Genomic DNA, 26,548 nt, shown 5'->3' with positions numbered 1-26,548 from the left:
AAAAAAAGAGAAAAGCAGATTACAGTTCCAGAAATGAGAAGATAGGAGAGTCACAAGGAGCTGAAATAATAAAAAGTATGTTTTGTACTTCTGCAGTTTGGTTTGTCAGAGAAGCCATCTTAAGGTTCAGGGTGTATGTAGGCACAATTAAGTATTAATTAGAAATCTTGTGAGAATTGTTTTATTGTTGGGGATAGAATAAAAGGTTGAGATGGAGTAGTCACTTGAGGTATTTAGGTCATACATTCATTAAATTTAAAGGTTAAGTAAGTATTGTCAAGACTGTATGACTGATTTGTGAGGGAAAATATGTATGATGATATGATACTTACGATTGTGGGAGTTTCAAAAGAGGCTTTATGGGAAAGAGGTTTCCTTCCTAAACTTAGTGTCTGGCATAGGGGAAACTGTGCAAGGAAACTTGGTGAAAATGAAATAAGTTCTCTTGGAAACAGTAACACTTTTATTAACTTTTAAATAGTAATATTTCAGATTGCATGATAGTTTCAAGTTGCTGATATTTCTATGCTCTAGGATACTTTCCTATGACAGATGGAACAAATGATAGCACCAGGAGTCTGTCATCTTTAAAGCAAAGCTGATGTTTTATGTATTCTTACACAGAGTCCTCCATGAACTTATGCTTCAAACTCTTTGTCTGTCCAAGTACCTGTTTTCAAACAGTTTTCAATTACAAAGTTTTTAAAGAAAATTCAACCTCCCTTTAATTCAGACCTCAGCAGACAGATGATATTTAAGGGAAGAGGGTTACTAATTCCAGGGATAGGTGAACTTTTTCTGAAGTGGTGAAAAGGAGCAGAAATTGACTTGTTAGCAAAAACTGTCTATCTGCCTTTGAAGAAGAGAGCTAAACATCATGGAGAGCTGTAAGGTGGGATGCCTTCCAATTTATCCCATCTGACAGAGACACCTTGTGCAAAAACATTAACTCATCCTGTGTGCAGTGTAGTAGTATCACAGAGAAAGATTCTGCCCACTTTTTATCTGATGGGGTTTTTGCATATATGTGTTTTTCCCTCTCAACTGTAATGGTATGAATTTTTATCTTTTCTGCAAAGGAAGAAATTTCTAAAATGAGCAGTCACCTGAGTAAAAAGTATGTCAGATGGCATAATCTGAGTGGAAATAATTTTGGAAGGGCATGGCTTTTATGCTTTTTAGAGCTGCTAAATGCTTTTTCATATTAAAAAGCTGGCTCAAACTCAATTTGAGAATTTGTTCAAATTGCATTTGTATTACAAAGAAAATGTGTGATTCTGATCAGCCTAATTACTCCAATCCTGGCAAACTCAAACCCTTCATGTTTTCCTCAGACCTTTTCGTAGAGCAAGGAAAAGCTTCTTGATTTATATCACATTTTTTTCTCAGCAATTCTCTACAGTTTGATTGTATGATCTTTCTTTGGCCAGATACTATGTAATAGAGTAAACACCACATCATATAGTGTTCTACAATAACTGTGGGATGCTGTTTTGGTACTAAAATTCCTGAGATGAGGAGATAAACTTTTTTTTTCCCATTACAATGTTTTGCATTGGTTGAGGTTGGAAATAATGTGCTTCTCAGCTGCTTGCTTCTGGAAGTCAAGCATTGTGCTCCTGTTTTAGCGCAATGGTTGCATCTACAAGCATCTTTTTAGCATACTGCAGAATTACTATATCCTTTGTTATGACTTACTTGTTTGATATGTGCAAACTGAAAAATGAGAGCTGTGATAAGCCAGAAGTTTTCTGGAACAGAGATTTTGAGGTAACAGAATAGCTGTCATCTGGATGTGAAGTTCTTGGATTCCTTGGCTTCCTCAAAAGCTTTGTGTTGTTCTTTTGAGTGCCCTTACAGCTTTTGTCATTTCAAATGCATGTTTGTCCATGTCATGAAGCTGTGTGATTCTGTATGCTTTATTTGTTGAGTTCAATTTTTGCTTTGTTTTACAATGTTATTGTGACTTATTTTTTAGTGATTAATTTCAAATTCCTTTCCAGTGTAAGTTTTTCCTCCTCAGAACTTTGCCATGCCAATATTGTCTGAAAATTGAATGCTCATTTAGTTAACATTCTACATCCAGTTGCAGCTATTCTCTATGTAGCATTGTAATACTTGTTTCCAAGTGATTGTTTTCATATCTTCAAATGTGGCTCTGAAGGATATGGCTCAGTGATGGGACTTTGTATATCAGGTTGCTGATTGGACTTCATAATCTTGAAGGTCTTTTCCAACCTACATCGTTCTATGAACCTATGAAATGCACTGTCACCAGAATCCACAAAAACTGGTGAAAGATTTAAAACTGGAAGACATGAGTAGGCGTATGCATCACTGGGACTCTATCCTTAGCTACACCTTCCATGTTCTCCCGTCTTACTGATATGCTTTGTAAGGTATGCTGTTGTAATTCTACAGGTTTTGAATGACTGCATGTTAGTTATCCCAGTATACCTTTTAAAGTAGTGTCTGTTCAGTAGTTACTATATAGTTGGATTGGAGATTGTTTCTGTGTTGCAGATTTTCTGAGACTCTTGTAATTCTTATTAAAAAGCTGTTCCATTTTTTTGAAGACAATTGTGGATGGTTTCCTCAAAAGATAGTACTGTTAAATCACTAGAAGTACAGTCGTAAGCATCCCAAAGGCAAAATCTAAAAGTTCTTTTGCATCTGCAAGTATGTCTGGCTTCCCAAGTTGAGTAATCTTCTGAAGAACAGTTGGAACTTAAGTGGCTTAGCCCCTGGTTAGTTGTTTGTATTCCTGCACTTTTGTGCCTCGTTTGTTTAAAATGACCTTAATTAAACATGAAGCACACTACTAGCTCAGAGAATTGTGCTTTCTGGCTTGCTTCACTTGCTGTTGCATTGTTTTGCCAAAAGATGATTTGCACTCATAAGGCCTAATCCTGACATCGCTGACATAATGCAAACTAACAGCAAATTCTGTTTCTTAATTCAGTGATGTGGGATTGGATTCACTGTTTCCATTTGTACCTTGCAGGTTTAGCAGTTATGAAGAAAGATTAATCACATTTCCTGGAAGCTAATAAGTTGGACTGTACTGATTTAGTAATGCAGCAAAATGGTTGTGAACTTTGCCTACTCAAAGACAGAAAATTTTGTTTGAATTATTAGCTTTGAGTTTTTGTTCTGTTTGTTGATTTTTCTTTTTGCTTAAAAAAAAAAAAAAAAGTTAATGTTCTCTTTTGAAGTGTGGAACTGGAGCTTTCCCATTACAAATAGGTTCAGGATTTTTTTCTTCTGATGCCATCATTTTAAGGATCTGAGTTCCAGAATACTTGCAGCAGCCTTGTATTTTTCTGTCTGTTCGTGACAAACCAGCTACTGTACATTCATATAGAGCAGTACAGTCCTTGCCACTGGCAGTCTCTCTGTGACAGAGAGCCTGTAGGCTGACATAAAGTGCAGCCTGTTGTGAACTGCTAAGTGGGAGTCTGCCAAAAACTCAGCAGACAGAACTAATTGGGGAGAAAAAGGATTTTTGTGCCCTCATCTCTCCCTCTTCAATTTTTTTTACAAGACGGATATTGTTAAAGTAACTTGTTTATGTAAGATTTGTCTGCCTCTATTTTCTCATTGCATGAATCATTTTTTAACTTCAAGTCTTGCACTGCAGGTCACTGAGCACTTCCACATGGCGGCTGGCACAGGACCAAACTCGAGACACGCAACTCATCACAGTTGATGAAAAATTGGTAAGGGTTTTCTGCTGCATACTGCTATGATACAGCCTTCAGGGTTATTTCTACACAATAGGCATTCAGAATGGTATTCTGTGCTCTTCTAGGAAAGCCATACAAATATGAACTACAAAGCAAAAATCCTTCATACATGTTTTAAAAGGCAGCATTAGTAAAACAACTATGTGAAGGAAATATGGCATTCCAAGTATTAAGCAATATAAAGTGATGAGTACCTTGTTTATTATTACATTGTGGTCAAGGATCAGTGTGAGCTGTAATTTATAACAAGTTTTCTTGAAATCTGGGTATTTTTCTGTGTAGTGGAATCATACCGAATTTGCCAGCTTCCTAAAATTATCCTCATTAGGACCCGTATTACAAAATAGTGTGCATAAAGAGGCATGCAAGGTTATTGTTGCTATGTACATATACTCTAGCTTTTGAATATGCATGAAGGTTGGATTACAACTAGGAACAAACGCATAACATTCTTCTGCTAATCAGTAGCAGATCAGAAATTTGGCAATCTTTTCTTGTAAGTTCTTCCATAATGTGTGGTCTGTTACTCTAGATGCAACCTGACACTTATGTTTACATTATTCAATAGTATAATTTTTGTAAGACTTCTGAAGGGAATGCGTCACAGCAAAAGCATGCTTTTCATTGGTTTTCATATCACTTTTGAATCTTCAGGGAAAAAAAATTCCCATCATATGTACCAGACAGTTCATAGTGTATCTGCTTGTTTGTAATCCTGAAGCTATGTTAACTACTTACAAACAAAAAGAAATATTTGGGATTTGTATTTTTAAATGGAACATTTTAGAGATCATTACACATTGAGACAGCTGAAGGTTAACAGATTATTAAAAAAAAATGCACCTAGGTTGACAACAATGCAGGACTATTATTTCTCAGTTTGTAATTTACATTTAGCAATAATAATTTCTACCTATCTGTAAATATATATTTTTTTGTAATTTTTTTTTCTATATTTAAAAATTTCTGACATCATCCTAGGTTCAAAAATAAGGGAAAAATATTTTACTAGGATGGTTATCTTGCTAATCTCATTGCATAACTTGGGTTTCAGGAAGTTTCATTTAATGTGCAGGAGTTAATGAGTCACTATGTAAATAAGATGCACCATGTCAATAGATCTACATTTCCCTAAACATATTATAAATTAAATTTGATTATTGTAACAGTATTCTTTAATGTATAAAAAAATCTAAGTAGAATATTTATAATACCTGAATTTATACCATCAGATTTCCCTGTTGTGACCTCTGATGATTACGTAAATCAGAAAGAGATTGCAGTGCAAAGGCAGACCCACAAAATAGATACTCTTTTATCTTCCATTTTGTAGTTACACGTACATTATCCTAAGGTAGGGTTTTGCATTACCTTGTCTGTCTAGCAATGAAAGTTTATCCTTATGGTTGAGTTAAAGTGATACTACTTTGAAATGCAACTGTCCTGTTCTCTCAGTATTAGTGTAAATGAATTGTAAATGGCATGGTTGTTTCTAACATCTCTGTGTGTTCTTATCGAGTTGAAGGCTCTCATAGTCATTGGGATGTTCTCGAGATCTGATGTTAGTAGCCATTGGATCATTTCCAAGTCCACCGTTTGCTTGTCAGTTGTAGAAACATGTAAATAAATGGTCGTTAAATCCCCAGCTATTTTGAATATTAGGTTAAATGTCAGATTGAAGGGTATTTTCCTGTAATAATTCACACAGAAGTGCACATTCTGGGTGCACAAATATTTTCCCCCAGATTCTTGGGCCTGAAACAAAATGATATCAAATTAGAGTAGATTTTCTAAAGTTTCATTTGAATATTTAGATAAGTCTTTGAATAATTATTCCTAGTACCATAAAATGTCCAGTAATTGATACTAATAAGCAAAACTGCATATCCCATTAGAAAAGAGGGCCTTCACAATGAGGTTTAATGTGGTTTTCACCTTTTTCAGGATTTTCAGAATTTATCTAGATATGTGTTAAACCATGTGTATAAATAGAGTATGATATTAATATGTTTTAGATTTTTTCAGCATATTTCCTAATTTTAATTAACATTACATTGCAAGTAATTTAATAGGTAATTTTTTAAATGACATTGTGAGGTATAATAAAACTACTATTTCACTGTAAGTTGTGATTAAGCAGTATTTAAAATAACATTTAATTTTAAAAAGCCTTCCTTTTTCTTACTGCCACATACAGGCATCAATGGTTGGGAGTCATTAAATTATATTTTGGTGAATTTGTTACCCTTTTTATATAGTTACATATGATACGGTATGCATATTTTAAATCTGACACCACCTCACAGGTAGCTTTTGTATGTATCAGAAAGAAGATGCAGGAATGGACAGAAAATGTATATGATTTTCCATTTGCTGTATTCCTTCTGTAACTCATATTTGGAAACTCATCTCCTCTGTGAGTTCATGATTACAAGGCTAATATAGAGTAACACTGTGGCTATTACAAAATTCTAATTCGTTATTGTAATTGAGTCTATGTTCAGTACTTTTGTGGACTTCATATTCCTACATGAGCATACACATTAACTAGAACCTGATTGACGGGGATTCCTTTGAATTACCTAGAATCTGCTTGAATCCAAAAGGAACAAAATATTCCTTCTCGTGGAAAACACAAATGAAATAGAAGGGGGAAAAGTATCATAACATAAGTGGTAGCCAGTTGCCTTCTGCCTGCAGTCCAGCACGTGTTGAATAAGACAGAAAAGTTAGTTCTGTTGAAACAGAGAAAAATGAATTTGAAGTATAGGGTTGTCGATACTAGAAAAAAAAAAAGGATTTATCAATGCTATATGCTCAGTTTACATAGAACACATTCAAAAAACAGTATCTTTGCCTGAATTATTGGTTGTTTTTTGCGAGTGTTGAATAAAATAATTTTAGTCAGCAGCTAAATCCAAATAGTGTAATACAAATTGAACAAAGCTAAACAAAAATACAGTTCTTGTGTCATATTTTGGATCTCTGGCCACGAATTAGGTCATATTCTAAGAGTCTGGACAAATAGCTGGGTGAAAAGCAGTCCCTCAAGACCCTGCTTGCATTAGGAAATATGGGCTATAGAGGACAAAGGCTGTTGGCAAAAAATTTCCCTCAGGTAGTGTTCTAAAAAATTTAACTGTTTGTGTGTATGAAGTAACTTGATTTCCAAGGCTTTTGGTCTTGAAAATAAATTTCAAATTTGAAAAAAAAAATCATTAATTTTTTATTTGTGACTCCATTTTCAGTGAAAATAAATATATTACCTGTGAATTTCCAAATAGAATATATAGAGTTGCAATAAAAATTTGATCATTTCTCTTTTCCAGACTTTATAAGACCTCCCTTACCAGAAAGAAGTACCCTTCACTTTACAATCATACCTTTTTCTTGTCATCGCGTTTTGCCATTACATACATTTGTGAACAACTGCTGTCAAGAATGAAGTTCAGAAAAGAGTAAAATTTCAACAAGTCTCTACTGAACATCTTGAAGTATTGCAACCACTGCCATCAAACCAGTCTGATGGATTAGTTTCAATGATTTGACAGCGAGGTCAAATACCTAGTTTAATGGTTCTGTTGCTATCTTTCTTATGTTTGAAAAAAAAATAATAATCAAAAATTAAAATAAATTCTCTAACCTTTATGTATGTTAACTATGTCATATATTTTATGAGGACTGAAAATAATGCCTTCTATTTTATGATGCTGGCCCACAACATCAGAGGCAGATGTTGGTGGTATAGCAACAAAGACTGAACCTCCCCACCAGTATTCCAGTACATTTTAATGCTGTGTAATGGATGGCAGCAGAAGAGCAGTCTGACATAACAATGTCTGACTTGGAAGTGCATGTGAAACTAAGTTGTGTCACTGAACTTCTCCATGTGGAAAAGAATGGCATGCACTGACATTCATTGACACTTGCTGAATGTTGATGGAGACCAAGTAGTGGATGTGAGCACCAGTAGTGGTGGTGCATTTTGGCAGTGGTGACAGTAGATCACCTCTGCTGATGCAGTTTTTGAATGTGGCATGCAGGCTTTTGTTCTTTGTTAACAAAAATGCATAGCTAATGATGGTGATAGTACTGAAAAATAGTGTTTTGCAGCTAAGGGTTTGCTCTATCCAACAGTGTTATTGTACTCTTTGTATCTTATGTTTCCATGGAAATAAATAGGAGGCATTACTTTTGGAATGACCCACATGTATGTGGCCCAAGACAATTCCTCTTCACTCAGCGTTGCCCAGGCAACCCAAAAATTGGACACCCACAGCCTAGACACTTCTGTGTCTATTACCCTCAAATATTTATCACTAAATGGACTTTTCTGTAGTGGTTGAATGAATAATATTTCAAAATTAGAACTCACAGAAAATAAGCTTTGCATCTCAATAGCAGCATGCATATTTCACCAGTAAATGGTGTGGTTCAAAACAAAAATGAAATCAAAGTGCAGCTGAAGAGTTTGGTTACTTGAGAGATTCTAGGAATATTGTAGAACAGTTGTTACAGATCAGCAGTTAGTTCTAGCCATGTTACAGATGTTTATATTCTGTATAAAGCCAAAATGAGATAGAATGGATTGCTGCGCAGAGTTAAGCATTCAAGAAGTGTGCTATCAAGTGCAGTTGTAATGGTACAAAAGTGTTTCTGCAGCATGGCAGTAGTATATAGGGATGGGGTGTGGTACAGGAATGGCAGGCTAACTGCAGTAATGCAACTGATACTTCAGCTGCTGTCCTAAAATTGGCTGTTTTTTTCTTTTTCTATACTGTGAATTTTTTCATCATGGTTCAGATATTTTGTTACTGAAGATAGTGGAGGGCCGATTTCCTTCTCATTGTAGACAAATTTCTACAAAACTTTTATTTAAGATACCTTGTATGCTACAATATAAGTTAAATTTGGTGCAGAAAATATGTCAGCTTTTTCAGAGTCATACTTTCTAGATTGTGTTCAAAAGGGTAGTGAGTGCTACATACTGCAGCAGCCTACACCAAAACTGATTAGTAACTGTTGTGAACTGGGGACCAGGAGTGTTAGTAGCTTCCTTGTTGCTGTCCATAGGTAACAAATAGTGTCTATTGTGCTTTCTATGGGATAATCCAGGAGCAACAGTGTATCAGTAGGATTCTCAGAAGACAAACATCTTAAGGGGAAGAAAGCACGCGTGGACATTCAGTAACCAGTTGCAGAAATAGTTTGCTTCATTTTTTCTGTAAGGCTGCATTATTAGCAGTCGTCACAGTGTTTTCAGGGTGAAGCCATCTTGTACGAATTCGTCCAAATCCCAGTGTTGCTTGAGGCATGGAAAATAGTGAAATTTTACATTCTGAGTTTGAACAGTGGTACATGGACATATATATATATATCTCATAATAAACAGAGATGATATTGCAGCTCAAAATAAATATACAAATAAGTGAAAAATAGCCTGGAATGATGAAACTTCATCACATATCAATCTGATAGTCTACAGCGCTGTGAAATAAAGGACATAGCAAATAAAACCTTAGCATGCTTTGCAAAATGTGATCATTCCTAACAGCCTTTCCCAAGAACCAAAGGTATATGCTATGCTTTACTCTGAAAAACAATGCAATGATGTGACACAAAACTGTGTGTGAAACAGTGTGATATTGCATTTAAGGACTGCTTATAGGAGCTGTTTTTGCAATTCAGTAAAGAGAGATGCTTGGCAAAGTATGCAGTTATTAAAGGCAGGATTACTATATTTTCTTTCCTTGAAACTGCTATTCAGCCGAGAATTCTCCAAGAATTACTGTGTTAATAAGCATACAGTGGATGTTTTGTTTGTTTGTTTGTTTGTTTCTCATATACTGTTAACTCCTTACAGGTTATTTCTTAAGGATAAGTTCAAGCTGTTCGTAAAGCATTTTAATAGGATAAAAGAATTTAGAATGATCTTTTCTTCATTTAATCCACTCTAACTGCAGTATTTATTCAACTGGTTACCATAAAGAATTGCATTTAGGACAGCATTCCTCTTTAGGTGAGGAATGTAGCTTAGAGAATTTTGTGTGCCTTGTATGTACATTCTGTGATGTGGCAAAGTTTTATTCAAAGAATAGATACCTTGATGGCAGTCTCTGTGGATTTCAGGTGGAGATACCGCTATTATTATGCTTTTCCTCTTTTCTTTTTCCCCCTGAACTTCTTTCTTGAAGGTTGTATTCTTTCTGTTTGTTTTTCTCCTCAATTAGATCAACATCTTCCATAAAGCTGCATTCTGGGAGTGTTTCAGAAGTAATGCTTGCTTTCAGTACAAGTGAAATATTCAAAAGAAAGCTAAATGTTCACAGATAAAAATACAAATGCATCTGCTTGAATCACAAATATTTAATTAAACTGTCGGCTTGCATTGAATTAAATACTCAAACTCTTTTACTCTTTATAGTCATTATTAGTGTGTCTGAGATCTTTATTGCAAAACATAATCTTTAAAAACATCGCTTTTCTTTTTCTTTTTTTCTTAGTGAAGTCTAACAGTATTACTCTGGGGAGGAAAAAAAAAAAGCCTTGGATATCATGTTAATATGACATCTAGTATTTAAAGGTTATAATAGTTCTGAGAAGAGCAATAATCCTTCTCATTTCATGTATATCATAGTGGTTTACCAGAGTAATGTGTTTATTTCTAAACATAGATAGTATAAATAACTTGACAGTTTCTTTTGTAGTTTTATGTGGTAGTTGAATTTGATCTTCAGTGCTATACAAGCTCAGGTGTGTGTAGCTTCAGATAATGTAGCTATATATACATTTTCAGCACTGCTAGTTCACTGTGTTTTGCTATTTGGCAATTAAATCCTTCTTCCATTCTAGCAATTGTAGCTCAGTTCAGTCTATACTGCTTGCTGCAACTCTTTTTTTAAGCAGTTACAGTTTGATCAAGATTGCAGTGGTTTAGAAAACCTGGTTGGCTAGATACCTACACACAGCTTTCTGTAAGAATGTCTGCAGGCAACGATTTACTACCTTAGATGAAGAAATTTCCTATGCCTTTAAGCAGTTAGAGAAGCTAAGGAAATTCTATTCAAACGTACTGTCTTTTAAGAGCAATAAATACTGCTATATGAGTAAACGGCAGCTTGATTTCTTTTTTCATTTTAGATAACTATATTTTGCAGAGAGCCCAGAACTTAGTGTAAAGTGAACCACTGTTATAACAATGTGCTGCAATTGCATCTTCATCCTTGTATAGGCATATTTCTTTTTAGAATAGGGGAAATGATTTGGGCTTCTTCCTCTGAGTGCCTTTTCTTTGGGTGCATGACAGTGCTATCTGTGTTGGATATTGAAAGGAAGAGTGTCTGAGATTGAAGTTATATAACCTGCCTACATCTCAAGTGTCTGTTTTGTCTGGACTTCCTTTGTGCAGCATTCTTGTGCAGAAATTTCAAGGCTTTAGCCTGGGAGCACTGACTCAAAGAATATCTCTCTTTGAAGGGTATGCAGGAGGTTGTTTATTTCATTACATAGTATTTTATTTTCTATCAAAGAGTACTTTTTCTGAAGAGCTTGCTACAATGACTGTTCAGAACAAATTAAAGGAGTAGCATTGTTCCATGTTTAGTTTGTGTGGTTTCCAACAGGTTATTCAACTTGTAAATGCTTGTTTGGTTTTCTAAGTCCAAATATGAACGCATCACCGCTAGTAAGAACAAAAGTAAGCTCTTGATATAGTTTAGTAATCAAGAGGCATAAAGCAGTAACTTCCTTTTCAGAGCTGTTTTGTAAAGTGGTTTTTCTTTTCAGAAGCTAGGTCATATTTTCAGGTTCTCACAAACAGTGCCATTACTCCTAGCTTGTCTAGAATACTTAAATAGTAACCCCTGTTATGAAATATTTTGGTAGATAACAAGAATTCTTTTTGTCTTGAGAGGAGTACCAAGTAAACAAGTCCTTGTAATGCCATTGTTTTTGTGTTCACTAAAATGTCTCTTTCTGCGTTTATGTAGTAGATCCAAGTTTCTGTAAATGAGGCACAAGTCCTGCTTGCAGAATTGAAAGCTGTTTCTTGTTGTGAAGTTCTAGCTGAACTGCTTTTTTAAGAAAGAAAAGAAAAAGTTTTCTGTATCTGGAAGGGAAAACTGTGTCCCTGTAATCTCATGGGAATCCTAGAATATCTTGTGCAGGAGCAGGAGAGGTGCAGGCATGCTACAGTAGAGTTTGGTGCTTCTTCAGTACATATTTCAACTCAGATCATTGATGATGAAATGTAAAGAGGTGGTCTTCCAATTTTAGACAGCATATTATTTTAGGCAACTTATTCAAGTGCCTTTCAACTACCCTTTGGCTGCTTTCTCAAATTATGGATGTTAAACTATGAGTGAGGATGAGGACCATAGAGAAAGGATCTAATATTCCGACAGCAGAGTTTTTTTAATTCATGTCTTGTGAAGCACTATAGGGAAGTTGCTCTGTTTTGACATATTCAATTCTAACCATTCCATAATGTCCATCTGTTTGCTTTTTGTGCAAAAGAACACCTTTGCTTGATGAGTAAACAACTTTTATTCTATTATTTATTAGTCTGAAGATTGGGTTAAGAAGTGAGAATAACATGAATTGTAAGAAACTTCTACCAAGTGTGGGCTAACAAAGCCGTGACATGCAGAATTAATAGTGTATCTTTTTCTTGAGATACTATTATTATGCTGCATATGTTAAAAATAAAAAATAAGAATAGGATGAGTAATTCCTATTACCAGCTCATGAAGAAGTGGACAGTGTTTCTTTACAGACTTTGATGTGTATTCATGTTAAAAAAAAAAATAAAAATCCACTTTTTTAGTGCAAGCCAGCATCATTGTTATCCATCACATATTTGAAAGTTTTCAATGAGTAACATGTTAACTGGACAGAACCTTTTTAAAGATAAAATGTAGTCAGCACTCATATTTTATTCTTTATTGTTCTGTTTTTTATTTTTTCTTAGGGGAACACATTTTTTCCACCATGCCAGTTCCATTCAAAAGCATTCCTGGGTCATCTAGTTCTGTTTGTCTGATAAGTCAGAGGCTGAATATCATCTGTATTGCCTGTTTCAAAAGAATAAAAAATCTTACTGTTTTATCACTGTTCAGTAAATGTATTTGCACATTGTATTCTCCTTTGATTTTTTTCCCCCGCAGTGATAGAATACTTAAAAGAAAGCTGTAGTGAATCAAAATGAATCACTGAATTTGAATACCAAGCTTTTTATCTTAATGACAGGTTTTGGTATTATATTAGAAGTTAGAAGACCATGATTTTGTGCCCTGTAAGTAACCTTAAAGGCTAAGGTCTATGCACAAATTACAACAAACTTCTAGATAGAGCAGATGAAAAAAAAGGGCTTGTAAAATAACAGTAAAACATACTGTTTATGATTCTGCTTTTTACAGAAAGGTTGTAGAATGCTTGCATTTTAACCGTACAGGTAGATTCAAAGAAATAGCTTTTGTCCAGTGGTGTTCAGCCACTTATTTATGGATTATGATTAAACAGTTGAAGTCCCATGAACCCACCAGGAAATAATGAATCCGTTACTGTTCAAAAAGATCTTTTTAAAACACAATGAAGGCTTAAAAGCTGTGTGCACTAATTAACAAAATATAGCGCACATTTAAGCTGTTAATAGCCGCAGCATCCCTATGCATAGACCTTCCTATGGTAGCACTGCATAACAGTTCTCTATTGTGCATCTCTTTAACGAGGGTAACTGTGTCCCTTCTTTTCTTGCTTCACTACCTGCTGTGTATGGAAATTGTGTACACTATTTAGCACCCCCTTTCAACTTTTGAAGTCCATGCATATTACATAAAAGCATTACATCTTGCATTAGGGTAAGGAACAGCTTTTAACAGGTCTGGCTTCCTTCTAACTTCTTAAATGCAACTTCTCAAAGCATGCACAAACAAGGGATCTTGCTCTGAATTTGCATTTCTTGATTGAGGATTTGCTTTCTGTTTTTCTCCCCTGTGTCTCAAATCACTAGTTACTTTGTGACAAAGATCACAGAAATCACTTTAATTATAAAGAAGGTGTAAAGAAAAGAGAACACGCATCACAATGGAAGCAGGCATCGGCTTACACGAACTCAGGGTTTCTGGATATTGTTCCTAGTAGCAAACTGTGCACTGCTGTGACAGTATTGTCAGATTGAAGTTTGAAACAGTACTTTTTGCTACCTCCATGCAAGCCTTTGATGAATATATAGATAATTTTTTTAAATAAAATCTGCGTTGTTACTAAAATTTTAACCCTTCAAGTTAAATCCCCTATGTGTGTTCCACAGCTACCATTAAGGAGGGAGTAAATAGGTAGCTAGGAAGTGAAACGAAAGGAACACCGGAGTGCACAATAATGGAATTCTTTTAAATTTTTTAGGTATGCTGTACCCTAGCTACCAGCCGAGGGAGACTGCTAGCTAATTAAATTGAGTCACCATACTGTTTCGTACACTGCAGTGATGTTGTTTACAGCCTCATTGTAAGAAATTTCACTGGAGTTATCAAGTCTTAAAATTTAGACATGCATTAGAATTTGAACTCGGCATCTCAGGTTTTAAGGTATTTGCTGTCCAGATTACGAATTGGCTCTGTAAAACCCAAGTTCACAGCAGCAACTGCAGTGCTTATTTGAAAGTAGTACCTCAGGTCACAGTCAGCCTTTGAGTGCTGTTATCCCTTGGATCTTTTGGGACTTGAACAGATAAGGCAGTTTTTGCACAAAACTGCAAGAATGCACAGCAGCCATACATCTCACACAATCGATGCCACTTCCTCTCCATGCATAGGTACAGATGACTTTTAGTGAGTGAGAGAAGTAAGGACTTCACTAAAACAACTTTGGAAGCACAGAGAAAATGTTGCCAATGTCCCTGGATTGTTGGCCAGGACTCTTAGTGTTTGTGATTGAAACTTCTTTTTATATACTAGAAGGCTTTCTAAATGCAGGTAAACTAAGACTGCCTCTCCTTTAATTTGAAAGTTTATGGTCTAAAAATGCCGCTGTTGTCTTATTCTTAACTAGCTGATTTTTTGCTGTTTTTAATTTACGGATTGTGAAGCTCTAAAAAATTGTTGACTGTAGAAGCAAGGTATTTTTAAATGCCTTACAAACATTAACAAAAACCAAGCCAGTGGCTTGTGTGTGTGTCAGCAAAAGATTTACTTACATAAGCTTTGAATGAATTCTAGATAGTATGTGCTGTGTAAAACTTACCATATTGTAGGAAAAAGAAGTTTACACAGTCTGCTATAAATAATTCAGAAACTTTTTTTACCTGTTGTTCTGGATAAGCACTTTGTTTATAATTTTCTTAATCTGAAGAGTGTCATGACCACATTGAAGTCTCAGATCATTACTAGACACAACATCTATTCTTATAAAAGATATTATTCTTCCAGTTTTCCTCTCCTGACCAACCCTACTTCCATCTATTTAATAGTGATTTTCTTAATTTTCATCAAACTATGAAATCATACACTTAGTTTGTTTTTTCTTTCATGGCATTTACCCAGGCAGTATTCCCAAAGCTAAGAGGTGCAGTTACAGGAAAAAATTACATTAAATGGTTATTTTTTTTGTCTTGCTCTTTGACTCCTTCTTGGCAGAAAAAAACAACTATACCAAGCATGCAGTACCTGTCTGTGCAGAAAGTAGAACTTAAGTGTTTCAAATGCTTTATTTCTAAGTCTCAAAATGTTGTTTACTTGTTCATCAAAAAAACAGACTAAATACTAGGCATATTTTGCATGTTTGTCATGCATTATGGTTTGCCAAGAAACTACCTCCCTATTTGAGGTTTGTTGGGCGATCAGGAAGATACAAAATCTTATAGTTTTGTTTTTATTTTAAGCATTGTGGTTTAAACTCAAATAAACACAACTTAGCAGCTTTCACCTTAAATTTTAGCATAAATTACTTTTATAAATGCAATTTTTCTGTGACTTGCTGGGGACAAATGTGTATGGGCAATTTGGGAATGCAACTCAGACTAAAATTGTTTCAAGAATAGAAAGATTGGTTGGAAAGGAGGAAGTCTCCTGCTTATAATGAAGTAACATTTGTACAAAGCAGCTGTGATTTTTGGAACTCCAACTGTCTATGCCTGCTTTTTCTTTCATCTTGTTCTCTAATAAATTCCAAGTGACACCAACTTAATGGTGGTGTATCGGATGTGGTACGCCACGATTCTCAACCAGTGTGAAATAATATTGGGCACACAAAATATTGAGAAATATGAGTGAGCTTTTGTGCAATGGGATGACAAGGTCGTTCTCAAGGAGGTTGTGTGACAACAGCAAAAGTTTGGCCACCAGGGCTCTTAAAGTAGCAGCTCCTTGGTTGTGAAATGCAAACTGATGAGCAGTTTGCTGACAGTGCTTGCAGTTTTGGGTGCTGACACCTCCTTTCCACTTACAGTGATTCCATTAGTGTGATCATATCTGCTTCCATTAATGCCAGTTTCATATCCTTTTCTCTGTAGTGTTTTCTGCACAACTCCCTATGGAAAGATATGTTCTTCAAATAGAAGCTGTCTTGCTGGCATTATTATTGAGTACAGTCTCAAGTTTACAGTGTTTAGATTTCTGTTTTTTAAATATGTTTCTTTCATTCCTTTTCTGAGGTTTTTTATTGATTTTCTGTGCAGTTAGATGGGAGAACACATGTTAAGTACCACGTGTTCACAGATCACTGTGATAATGCAAAAAGATTGTAAAGCCTGAAAGAAAGCAGCATTCTGTGTGATACAGACTTTCCTAAGGGCAGAGACATTTTTTTCCCCTTGTTATGTCTGTAGCTGTTAGATAAATGTTGTCTGACCATGTTGAGTTCATTCTGCTCCATTTTTCCATTCACAATTTCCATAGTAGACTTTGTACTCTTACACTTATTTCAAAAATACTGTAGTGGAGTGCAGAAATATGTTGTCATCCTGACTTCCAGTTGAAGCAGGTGAGCCCACTAAGTATAAACCTTCTTTCACAGCAGCTATTTGGTGGCTTTTATGCAAGCCAGTCTGTGCTTTCATATCGCAGCTCCTACAGTAAGTATATTGCAACAAGAATAATCCACAGCCAAGTTTCATGCACTCAGACTATAAAACAGACTGGGGATGGGAAAGCGAGCAAGCTGCTGTGGACTCCCATAAAGTACAGAAAACTTCTCCTTTCCCTCTTTTCTAACAAGTGTAAACTCCTGAGGTTAAGTAGGTGGGGCAACCGGAAGTAATTACTAAGGCCAGTGGCATTTTTGTGGTTTAATAAAGGCAGAAGCTAATTATTCAGTTTTTATTTAAGTGAAATGATGCCAAAAAGGAGGTTCCTGCAGAGCAGCTGCACTCCTTCAGTGTTACCCTAATTTACCACAGACACAACTGTCACAAACAGAACTTTTAAATTTGATATATAGCCACGAAAGTAAGGAGCCTTTTGTCTGGAGTGCATGCAGAAGAACTCCTTTATACAAATCAACCGGCAGATGACGGACAATGATGAAAATTTGATTCTTTGAAGTCATAATGGTCATTGAAATGTGTGAAATTCTGGTATTGAAAAGAGAGCGCCTAGCAAGACTCTAAATCCTGGGTGGTTGCGGGAAGCTTGCTGGGAGGTTTTTCTGTGTTTTGACATCAACTTCCCATTGCTTGTTCCCTGTTTCCTTTATTAAAAAAAAAAAAAAAAGGGGATGCTAAATAGATAGTTGATAGCAGTTATGTACACTGTTTGCCTATGCGTGGAGAAATGTTGGAGTTGAAATATGACACCTTTGTGCACACCTGACTCACCCGTTCAAAAACATTTCAGATATTTTCAATCATTTTATCTCTTTACCTTGAATTGCGGAGTTCAGTTTCTTTTATTTTTTGGTTCTGGTGTTGTGAGTGTGGAACTTACTTGAAGATGTAATTCCTTTCCTTTGAATGTCACATTTATGCTGAATCTTGTTTTCATTGATGCCTGTGTACCCATTTTTCTTCCTCCTATATAGCACTTCCACCGTTTCTTATTACTCCTTCTAGAGCAGATTTACCAGTTCTTCCATCATGTTTTTAAAAAGCATAAGTTTTAATAGAGGCACAAAGTCCTCATGGTTTGTAGGCAGTTGGATGCTGGATGCAATTTGTTCTGCTTTAAAAAACTGTTATAAATGGATATTAAGAAGTTACTATTTAAAAAAAAAAAAAAAAAAAAAAGATCTGTATTACCAAAACCAAAATGGTCATAAAGATGATAGCCCACATTAAAAATGTGAAATGGGGTTGTTAATTTTTATTAAAAGAAAAGCTATACAGTTCAGATCTTGTCTTTTATGTTGTCACCTTATTATTTAGAATTTTAATGCTGAACACCTCACTAATATTTTAATATGCTAATAGAGCAAAATTCAGTAAGGAACACTTTGAAAAAAAAAAAAAGATAGTAGTGTGAAACTAGCTGTCAAAAACATCTTTGTTTTGGAAAGTTGGTTCACAGGTAGTTTCAATGAGAACTTGAACTCAGAACAAAGCTCTGAAGACACAGTAGAGAGTTCAACCCAGTGCAGCACAGTTCTTTTCAAGTATTATATTGTTTTAATGGAGTCTTGGAGCGGGAGCTTTAGCCCATTGAAATGTCGCTTAAAGGACAGGTTCTTCTGTCACTAGTTGGAGCTGTGTGGATGAAATGATCACAATAGAGTGTTGTAATGCATTTTAAAAGTGTGAGAAATCAGTTTGTCTAGACTAAGAGTGCGCCTACAGGGAATAGGAATTTTAGAGCTTCTGTGCTCTTTAGGTGTCAAGTATGTGATAGATGCCAAGCCTTTTTATTCCATATCTTTGGCAACAGCTCAGCTTTGCTACAGTACCTTATATGTCTACAGCAAGCAAAAACAGTGATTTTATGTCAGGACAACTTGAGCTTCGGAAGCCAGAAACTCATTGTCCTAACAACTGTCTGTTCAATTGCCAGCTTTAATATGGGGAAGATATCAATAAACAATTGCTAGATTCCCAGAAGGCATGGAAACTTCAGCTATAATGAATCAAAGTGTGAAGAGCTAGCAACACTATGTAGATATTTTAGTTTCTGAAAGTAGGCAGGTTTAGTTTTCACCTTGAAAATAATTTTTATGGGATGAATCCTATATTGTTCGTAAAATAACTGATTTGGAGTCAGACAATTGCCCAAAAAACATGACTTGTAGGGATTAACATGTAGAGTTCTTATGGTTTCTAGCATTCAAAGCTTCAAAAAAGCAAAATGGAATACATCCATAACACTGGTTTATACAGTGTTTTATTTTAATCCCAGAGATTCCTAGAACAATTAAAAGACCTCCAAATCTGAAGCATAAAATTCATAATGGACATAGAAGTTGCTGAGAATTACGATAGGAAAAAATGTGCAAATTTGGATGTATTTGGTGATAACAAGAAAACAGGTTCGTACATAGCAAAGTGCGGGTTATTTCAAAGGGGAAACAAAATTACTGGAGAATAATGCAAAATGTTCTCAACTGAGACATGTTTGTTAAAATACGTATTTCAAGAGTAATACAGCAAACCAGGTTTTTAAAAACACTTTTACTTCATTTTACTGCATTAAAAAATAAAAATAAAGCAATTTGTGAATTCAAACAAGAAAACTTATAATAAGAAGCTATTTCCTCCTGAAACTGTGGTTCAAGCTTCAGCAGTCAGAAATTTCAGTCTGTCTGTCAGGAGGTGATCTGTGTGTGTTGCAACATATTCCTTAGTGGTAGTCTTTCGTTGCTAAACATTATTTACATATAAACATTATTTACATAACATATAAACATTATTTGATCCTAATGAAAGCATTTGTAATGGAATTGGTAAGATATTTGGACAGTTGCCTTTTGTTAGTCTGTGTAGAACATTTAGAGTGTGAAAAATTAGTGTGCGCATTTGTTTGTTTTGCCTTCTTTCTAATTGCAAATACAAATGAAATGCTTCAGACTGCTCCCTGCTGTATTCGAGGGATTGATCTCCCAGAGTCTATTTTCTGAAGAACACAAAAATATGAGACTTGCCGCATTTCAAAAGATGGTGTGGAGTCAGCACCAAGGGCTTTTAAGTTTGCTGCAAAGCAAAATCCCATAAATTAAGTAGCTACAGACATGTAAAGCCACAGTGTTTCCTTTAAACTTGTTTGCCTTTTCATGCGAGTCATGGCACTGCTAGTGAGATGAGTTCAATATGCCCAACTTTCTGTTAGGGTTTTTTTGGACTAACTACTTTACTACTTGTTTCTGGAGTGAGGAGGGGAGAGAGGGAGACCAAGGAGCTCCCACTGGCCTTTTAAGTATGTAAGGAACAGGAGTAGTTTAGTCCTTAGAGATGGATTTGATATTTGATTTCACACTCTACTCTATGAGGGTGAACTGACAGTTTAATTTTATGTAATTACTGTTTAGTTTTTAAAGAGAAAGTTCACTTTAATTATATCAGATGCTGCTGAGAGTAATTTTTTGTAGCAGTTCATGTGAGATTTTTCCCTATCTTATTAAAGACAGCTAATTCTTTTAGGTTGCTTTTTGTGGTCCTTTAGTTTTTATCTTCATTATGTTTATTTGTAGATTGCTCAGAAACTAAACCTTCAGAGCGGAGGGCAAACTACTTCTGACCTTATTAAACATGGTTTTTGTTTGGAAGGCTGGAATCTTCTAAATCCTTTTGTTCTTCAGAAGAATACCAAAGCAAAGAATGTTACCAGTGGCAAGTGCTGCAAAATCATGGAAAAACTTCCCTATCGAAAATGACTAATTAGTGTACAGTACCTGTTCAATAAATGTGTACTCAGATTGACACAGGTTTTTGAGCCGTGGGCATTAGAGCCCCTGCTGTTGGTGAGGAATCCAATCGTACCAAATTAGGTAGCCTGCAGTAATCTGTGAATCTTGAATTTGAATGGAGTGGGGGGGCGAAGAAAAGGCCTGCAGTTTGAGAGAGAGTTAGTGAAGTCAGCTGAGGAGTTGACATGAAATTTTGTTCTGCACTTAAATATCAACTAGTAGTCTTGAGAAGAAGCAACTCTCAAAAACAGGTGCTCACAGCCTGTGACACGGTTGGCCTTACTGCTTAAAGAAGAGGGGTCAATTTCATGTAACAACTAATGGTTAGTGAAATAAGAGAGCTGAGTTCTACTACCTGCTCTGCCATGTCAGTTGTTGAATTATTGCAGAACAGATAAGTTGTGCCTCTTCCTTCATGCTAGGCATTGCTTTATAGTTCAGTCTGGATGTTTGTTAATTACCTGCAGCCTTAAGCAAGAGTGAAATCATTTACAGTGTAGCATCCGAATGGCTGATGAGGATCTTGGTGAGAAGACCTGCTCATATTTGTTTCAGGCTCCTGATGTTAATGTAGAATTTTGGGGTTTGTCTATGCTTCCATGTATGCTATAATTTTCCTTTTGAGGGTAAAAAAAAAAAAAAAAAGAGTTTATGATACAATTCATGGTAGCTTTAGCTGCTGCAAATAGGATCAGTTCTGTCTTCACAGCTGCAGTTGGAGGGGTTGTCCTGCTCCTCCTCTGGCTCTAGCAGTTGTATAGGTGGGAGATGAGCAGGTTCAGGTGGCTGATCCATGCGAAATCTTGTTGAGCCAGGGGAAGCAGAATGACAGCAGCCCTAGTTGTGAATCTGCTTCAGCGTTATAAAACCGGACTCATAACATACATTTCTGCAAAACTCTCGTGTTGTGATTGTAAAAAATAATCAAGCACGACATTGTGCAAAAGCAGAAGCAGTATTAGTTTACGCACCTTTCATGTGAACCCTTTTTAACAAATTCCATTGTATTTTTCATAGGATATCTCTACTTTAACTGGTGTTCCAGATGAGCACATTAAAACCAGAAGAGTTCACATTTTTGTTCCAGCACGCAATGCAATGCAGGCAGGAGTTAACAACACGAAGAAGTGGAAGATTGAATTTGATAACAGGGAGCGCTGGGAGAACCCTCTGATGGGTTGGGCATCCACGTGAGTAGTTACTGAGCTTTTCTCTATATTTGACTTCAGCCGGTCATACAAACTTTGAAATCGTCTGTAAATCTGTGTAACAGCACTTGCATCAAGTAAATGGTCGGGTAGGTTTGTCATGATTAACAATCATGTAAGTACAGATTTTAGTTTACAAAATCTTCTTAAAGAATTTGTAAAGTGTTACCCAGAAATTTCAACAACTGTATTTGTAGGTAACATTGCTGTATAACAGCTCTGGGGAAGGAAGGTTATTAGATACCTGAAGCAATAAATCTTTCTCAGCTGTCAGTTCCATATATTAAATGTGGTTATACATAAAATAATGATATCTAGCACTTGGAATTTCTTTTTACGAAGTTTTACAGAAATCCTAAAAATCTGAAACGAGGAGCTACAGTAAATTTTTAACAAGCAAACTGTTTAAAACATCCATTTTTTTCAGCTATTATGACTGGTAAATACCTTAAATACACCAAAATCCAGAAAAGCAATACCTTCATGGAAACTGTGCAAAAATTTAGAGATGTAACTTTGATGCAGCTAATTTTTTTTTCTAAATAAGTGTACAACCTACATTTTATGGTGTGGTTAGAATTCCTTTATATTCTTCCAATGATATTGTAATTTTGATTGGAAGCCATTTTGTTAGAAGGTTGTTCAGAAAAGTTAATTATTCTCTGTAAGCAAATATCAATAGAAATTAATCTTCAGACTTCAGAAAGGATACAGTGTGTTCTGGAAATTTCTGGCTACAATCATACAGGCACTTATGATTAAAGAACATAAACTGCTGATGAAACTAAATCTGAATATTTAAATATGAAATATTTAGGGATTTTTTTTCCCCAAAGATATATTAATATTGTAAATTTATCATAGTTTGATTTTCAAAATAACTCTGAAATCAAGTTATGATACTTGCAGCCTGTGATGTTTTGGTTGTATTAGCATTGCAAAGAAATTAGGAAAGCTGAGATAGTACGTCATTAGATGAGGAAAAATATTAACTTAGAATTAAAATAATCAAACATGCTTTTGGCTGGTATGATTTCACTGCTGAGACTAGCCACTCTATTTAGCAAGCCATGATTGAGTTGTTTCACACTGGCCTAGATTAGGTAATAGACTGTTGACCAGCAATACACCTTTCCCACCTTTCTTATGTTCCCCACAAAGTCTGCCCACCACCATATGGTTTATTTATACCCCTGCACAGATTACAGTTCTGTAACAGGTGCAGTAACACCAGCTTTATAGTTCAGGTTTAATTTAACTTTTCCTCTAATTCCCCTTTGCTGGGAATGTGTCCTCTCCAGACAACTTATTTTCTGAGTGGGATTCTACACATTCTTAGCCAAAATAATGTCTTTTAGATTTTCTAACAACCCAGAGAAATATGCCACATTATTAAGAGTTTACCTGAATGCTAAATTGTCCTGGAGTGCTTTTAGCATAGGTATATAAAATGGAATGGCTGTTCTGAATTAATCCATCCCTGAGTGCATTTTTATTTTGCAGTAAGGGAAAGAATATTTCTTGCATAACAAGCATTACAAAAGTGAGGGCTGTGTTGTGAATTGACATCGCTGGGTCAAGGGTTTTGTAAACTGTTTTTTTTCATTCTTTAAAGAACACTTGAGAAATATTAGTGGACATCTTGGCAATTTCAAGTTACTGTTCAACCCCCAGAGAAAGCTAACAAAAGTTTCTTCAGATTAAATTTCTGCAGAAGTTCTTCTCCAGAGAACAATTTTGCCATTTAATTTTGAATAATGTCTGGCAATTAGTGATGAGCCCTTTTTGCTCTGGACTCAATATACTTATTTACCTGTAGGTCTTTGCTGTGTTTCTGTCATTTTGCAATCTTAATTTTCTTTCCTAATGTTTTTTTATTACTGTTATCTCTTCATAAGTTTGTTTTTGTTTTTTTTCAGTACAAGTAACTCAGTTATAGATCTAAATAAAATAGATCTGTGTCATTTTGCTTTAATTGGTAGCCTTCATTACAGGAAAGTTAGTTAATTGTTCTTGAGTACATCCTAACATAAGCTAAGAAACACAGAAATCATATGGTTTCTATTGCATAGAATCATATAAAAAGGACAAAATGTGGAATTACTATTTGCAGTCACTGATAGACAGCCTAGAGCACTGGAAATCCTGCAGCACTGTTACTGCTGTCAGGACATCATGTTGGCATTTCTGAACTCTGCTGTTTGCTCACAGATTATCACAAATTTAAATACATGGGTAGCTCATTCAGAGAAAGAAATCAGAAAGCTGTGTTGAAATTGGATGAAGGATGAACATAAAGGAAAAGAGAATGCATGATTTCTTCATTTCTTTAGTTCCAACTTGCTTCTGTTTGGGAAGGTTTTCACTAAATGTGCAGCACTGAACAGGTACAAGTTCCTCATTACCCATCAGATTTCTTTTTTTACTACTCAGTAGCACTGACTAGATTTTTCCAACCTCAGAGTCTGATCACAGAAGAGATGAACAGTAAGCATTAACTGTCCAAATACTGCAATGTATTGGATTGCTTGATTGTCCTTTGGTCACGCTATGAGCTAATTCATAGTCTCTCATTCTCTATACTGCTTTTATAAGATAAATATTTACATATTTTTGGAAAAACTCATGGTATGTCGAAGTGTAATGTTTGCTTTTATCCAATGTGTTTTTTTTTTCTTGGGGGATATATTGGATTTACACATACATCAGATAAAATTACATTGTTGTCTTTGCTGGAAGCTAGATTCCCTGTCTTCCCCTCCCCCTCTGCCAGTCACAGTCTTTGTCCTTCATTGTATAGAGTTCAATGTATCTTTGGTTGCTTTTTCTCTTCATTTACCCTTATAGCTTCAAAGAGAACAGTCAGAGACAGCTCTGTCAATAGTAGATTGCAATTTGGTCTTGTCTTGCAGTTGTCTCCCAGGCTAACATGCTGGCTCAGGGAAGCATTATGTAATCCTTGTGCTCCTGCAGCCCGTTTCTTGTATATATGAAAGTCCTATTGATTAATTTTTAGAGCCCTGCTTCTTCACCTTTTGTCATTGTTTTTAAATTAAGCTTTTAAAGCAAAATAAAAATACTGTTTTTTACTGAGATTTTAATTCATTTCAAAAAGCATTTTCCTTTTTTACTTTCTTTCAGAAATGTAATTGAGAATAGCTGATCATCAAAAAATATCACTGTGTAATTGGTTAGCTAGCAGCTTGAGTTTCTGAACTTTGTTTTCAGTGATGGCTTAAGATCTCATTGCTGTACTGGAGTGGTTTTTGGAGGTCACATGACTACAAAAAAATCTCAACTTGTTCACATCCTCTCCAACATCTCATTAACTCCTGCTCTGCTCACTTTGATATTCTGCATACAGTTACTCGCCCACTAGCTGCTCAGTCGATGTCTTCCCTCCTTAAATTGTTCTAAATTGACTTAAGCCTCCTATTCTTTCAAAAAGAGAGGGACTGCACAGCTTTCAAAATTGAAATAAGATTGTTGAAAAGCATTTATTTCAACCTCAGTAAGTAGTTAGACAAGCTTGTTGACTAAAAAACTTATGACATTAATTTTTTCACTGAGTTGGGGGGAATTTCAGCAAACTGGAAGACAGAAACAATACTGTACACAATGTAAAAGTTAATCCTAGAACTAATAAAAATGTAGGAATTTTGAATGGCTAAAATTTAGTCTGCTTTTGAAATTGTGTACTACAAAATATTGTGCAGTATAGGTTTTGGCTGGCATTTGAGATGCAGGTATAATTATTTTATATTTTAAGTTGTTGTTGAAATCTGTCATCTGATTTCTTACAGAGCTGATCCTTTATCCAACCTGCTGCTTACTTTCTCTACTAAAGAAGATGCCATTGCCTTTGCTGAAAAAAATGGTGCGTATTATACATATGAGATATGATAGATTCAGCTTGTTGTTTAGTTCTCATGGATATATGGAACTGGTATAACTGAGCTAAAACCAGGAATAATATACATGGAGGTTAAGGTTTTTTCACATTCTACAGTTTTCATCAGTATGTGGTCCAGATTAATTAGAGAGAAACATTTCTTGATCAGACCAAATTGAATAGAGTTGCTAGGTGATTCTGCTGTGCACCTATAAAAATAGAAAAGGTTGATTAACTTTTGCAGTTAAAAAGCTGAACTGTATGATTCTTTTTTTTTTTTTTTGACTTGTTAAAATCTGGTATATTTAGCATTCCAATTGCTCGTTAAGTAATAGATTCAATATCAGGTGCAGCTGGAAATAGGAATTTCAAAAAATTTAGATGTACTTTTAGAAAGAAAAGAGGACTGTAGGCACCTGGCTTCTATGCTGAGATATAATTGAAATCTGTAAATCTAGAAGAACACAGTTCTCTGTCCTCTCAGTGAGAATTACCTGAGTTTTACATGACAAAATTCTTTAAAACCTCAAGTTTATCTTCCACAAATCCTAGATACTGCAGGTATTCCGATAAAAGTAGGATTCAGTTGTAACTCAGTTCTCACTTAAGAACTTTGGAACCTCAGGTGAGCTACCTTTTCACCTGTCTCCTGAAGCATCTTCTGTAGCTGGAAAAAGAGTACTGTGAATACAGTAGCAGGAGAGATCTCTGTCCAGAGTGTGACTGCTGAGGATGATCTGAAATTGAAATGAGGGGGAGACACTTGTAACTGGATGAAATTAAAAGTTTAGACTGTAGACCTAAATTCTTTTTTGTTCAATCTGACATCACTATTGAAAAACATACAGTTTTTTAACAAGGATGGAGTGATTTCGTGCCACAGT

At 35.4% G+C, this 26,548-nt stretch overlaps 1 protein-coding gene across 1 annotated transcript in view; it reads left to right on the top strand.

The window, feature by feature from the left end:
* Positions 1–26,548, top strand: part of NDUFS4 (NADH:ubiquinone oxidoreductase subunit S4) — a gene marked incomplete at its 5' end in the record, with an annotated part of 30,572 nt that overhangs the window by 2,165 nt on the left and 1,859 nt on the right. Inside the window, 3 exons of the mRNA XM_079548293.1 lie at positions 3,641–3,719; positions 21,582–21,754; positions 25,576–25,649. Coding sequence (XP_079404419.1) covers positions 3,641–3,719; positions 21,582–21,754; positions 25,576–25,649 — 326 coding nt within the window. The remainder of the gene's footprint in view (positions 1–3,640; positions 3,720–21,581; positions 21,755–25,575; positions 25,650–26,548) is intronic.

The sequence above is a fragment of the Tetrao urogallus genome, assembly GCF_951394365.1.
Source record: "Tetrao urogallus genome assembly, chromosome: Z".
NCBI classification, from domain to species: Eukaryota; Metazoa; Chordata; class Aves; order Galliformes; family Phasianidae; genus Tetrao; species Tetrao urogallus.
The sequence above is the reverse complement of the archived record's forward strand: the minus strand, read 5'-3'. Positions and strand labels throughout refer to the sequence as shown.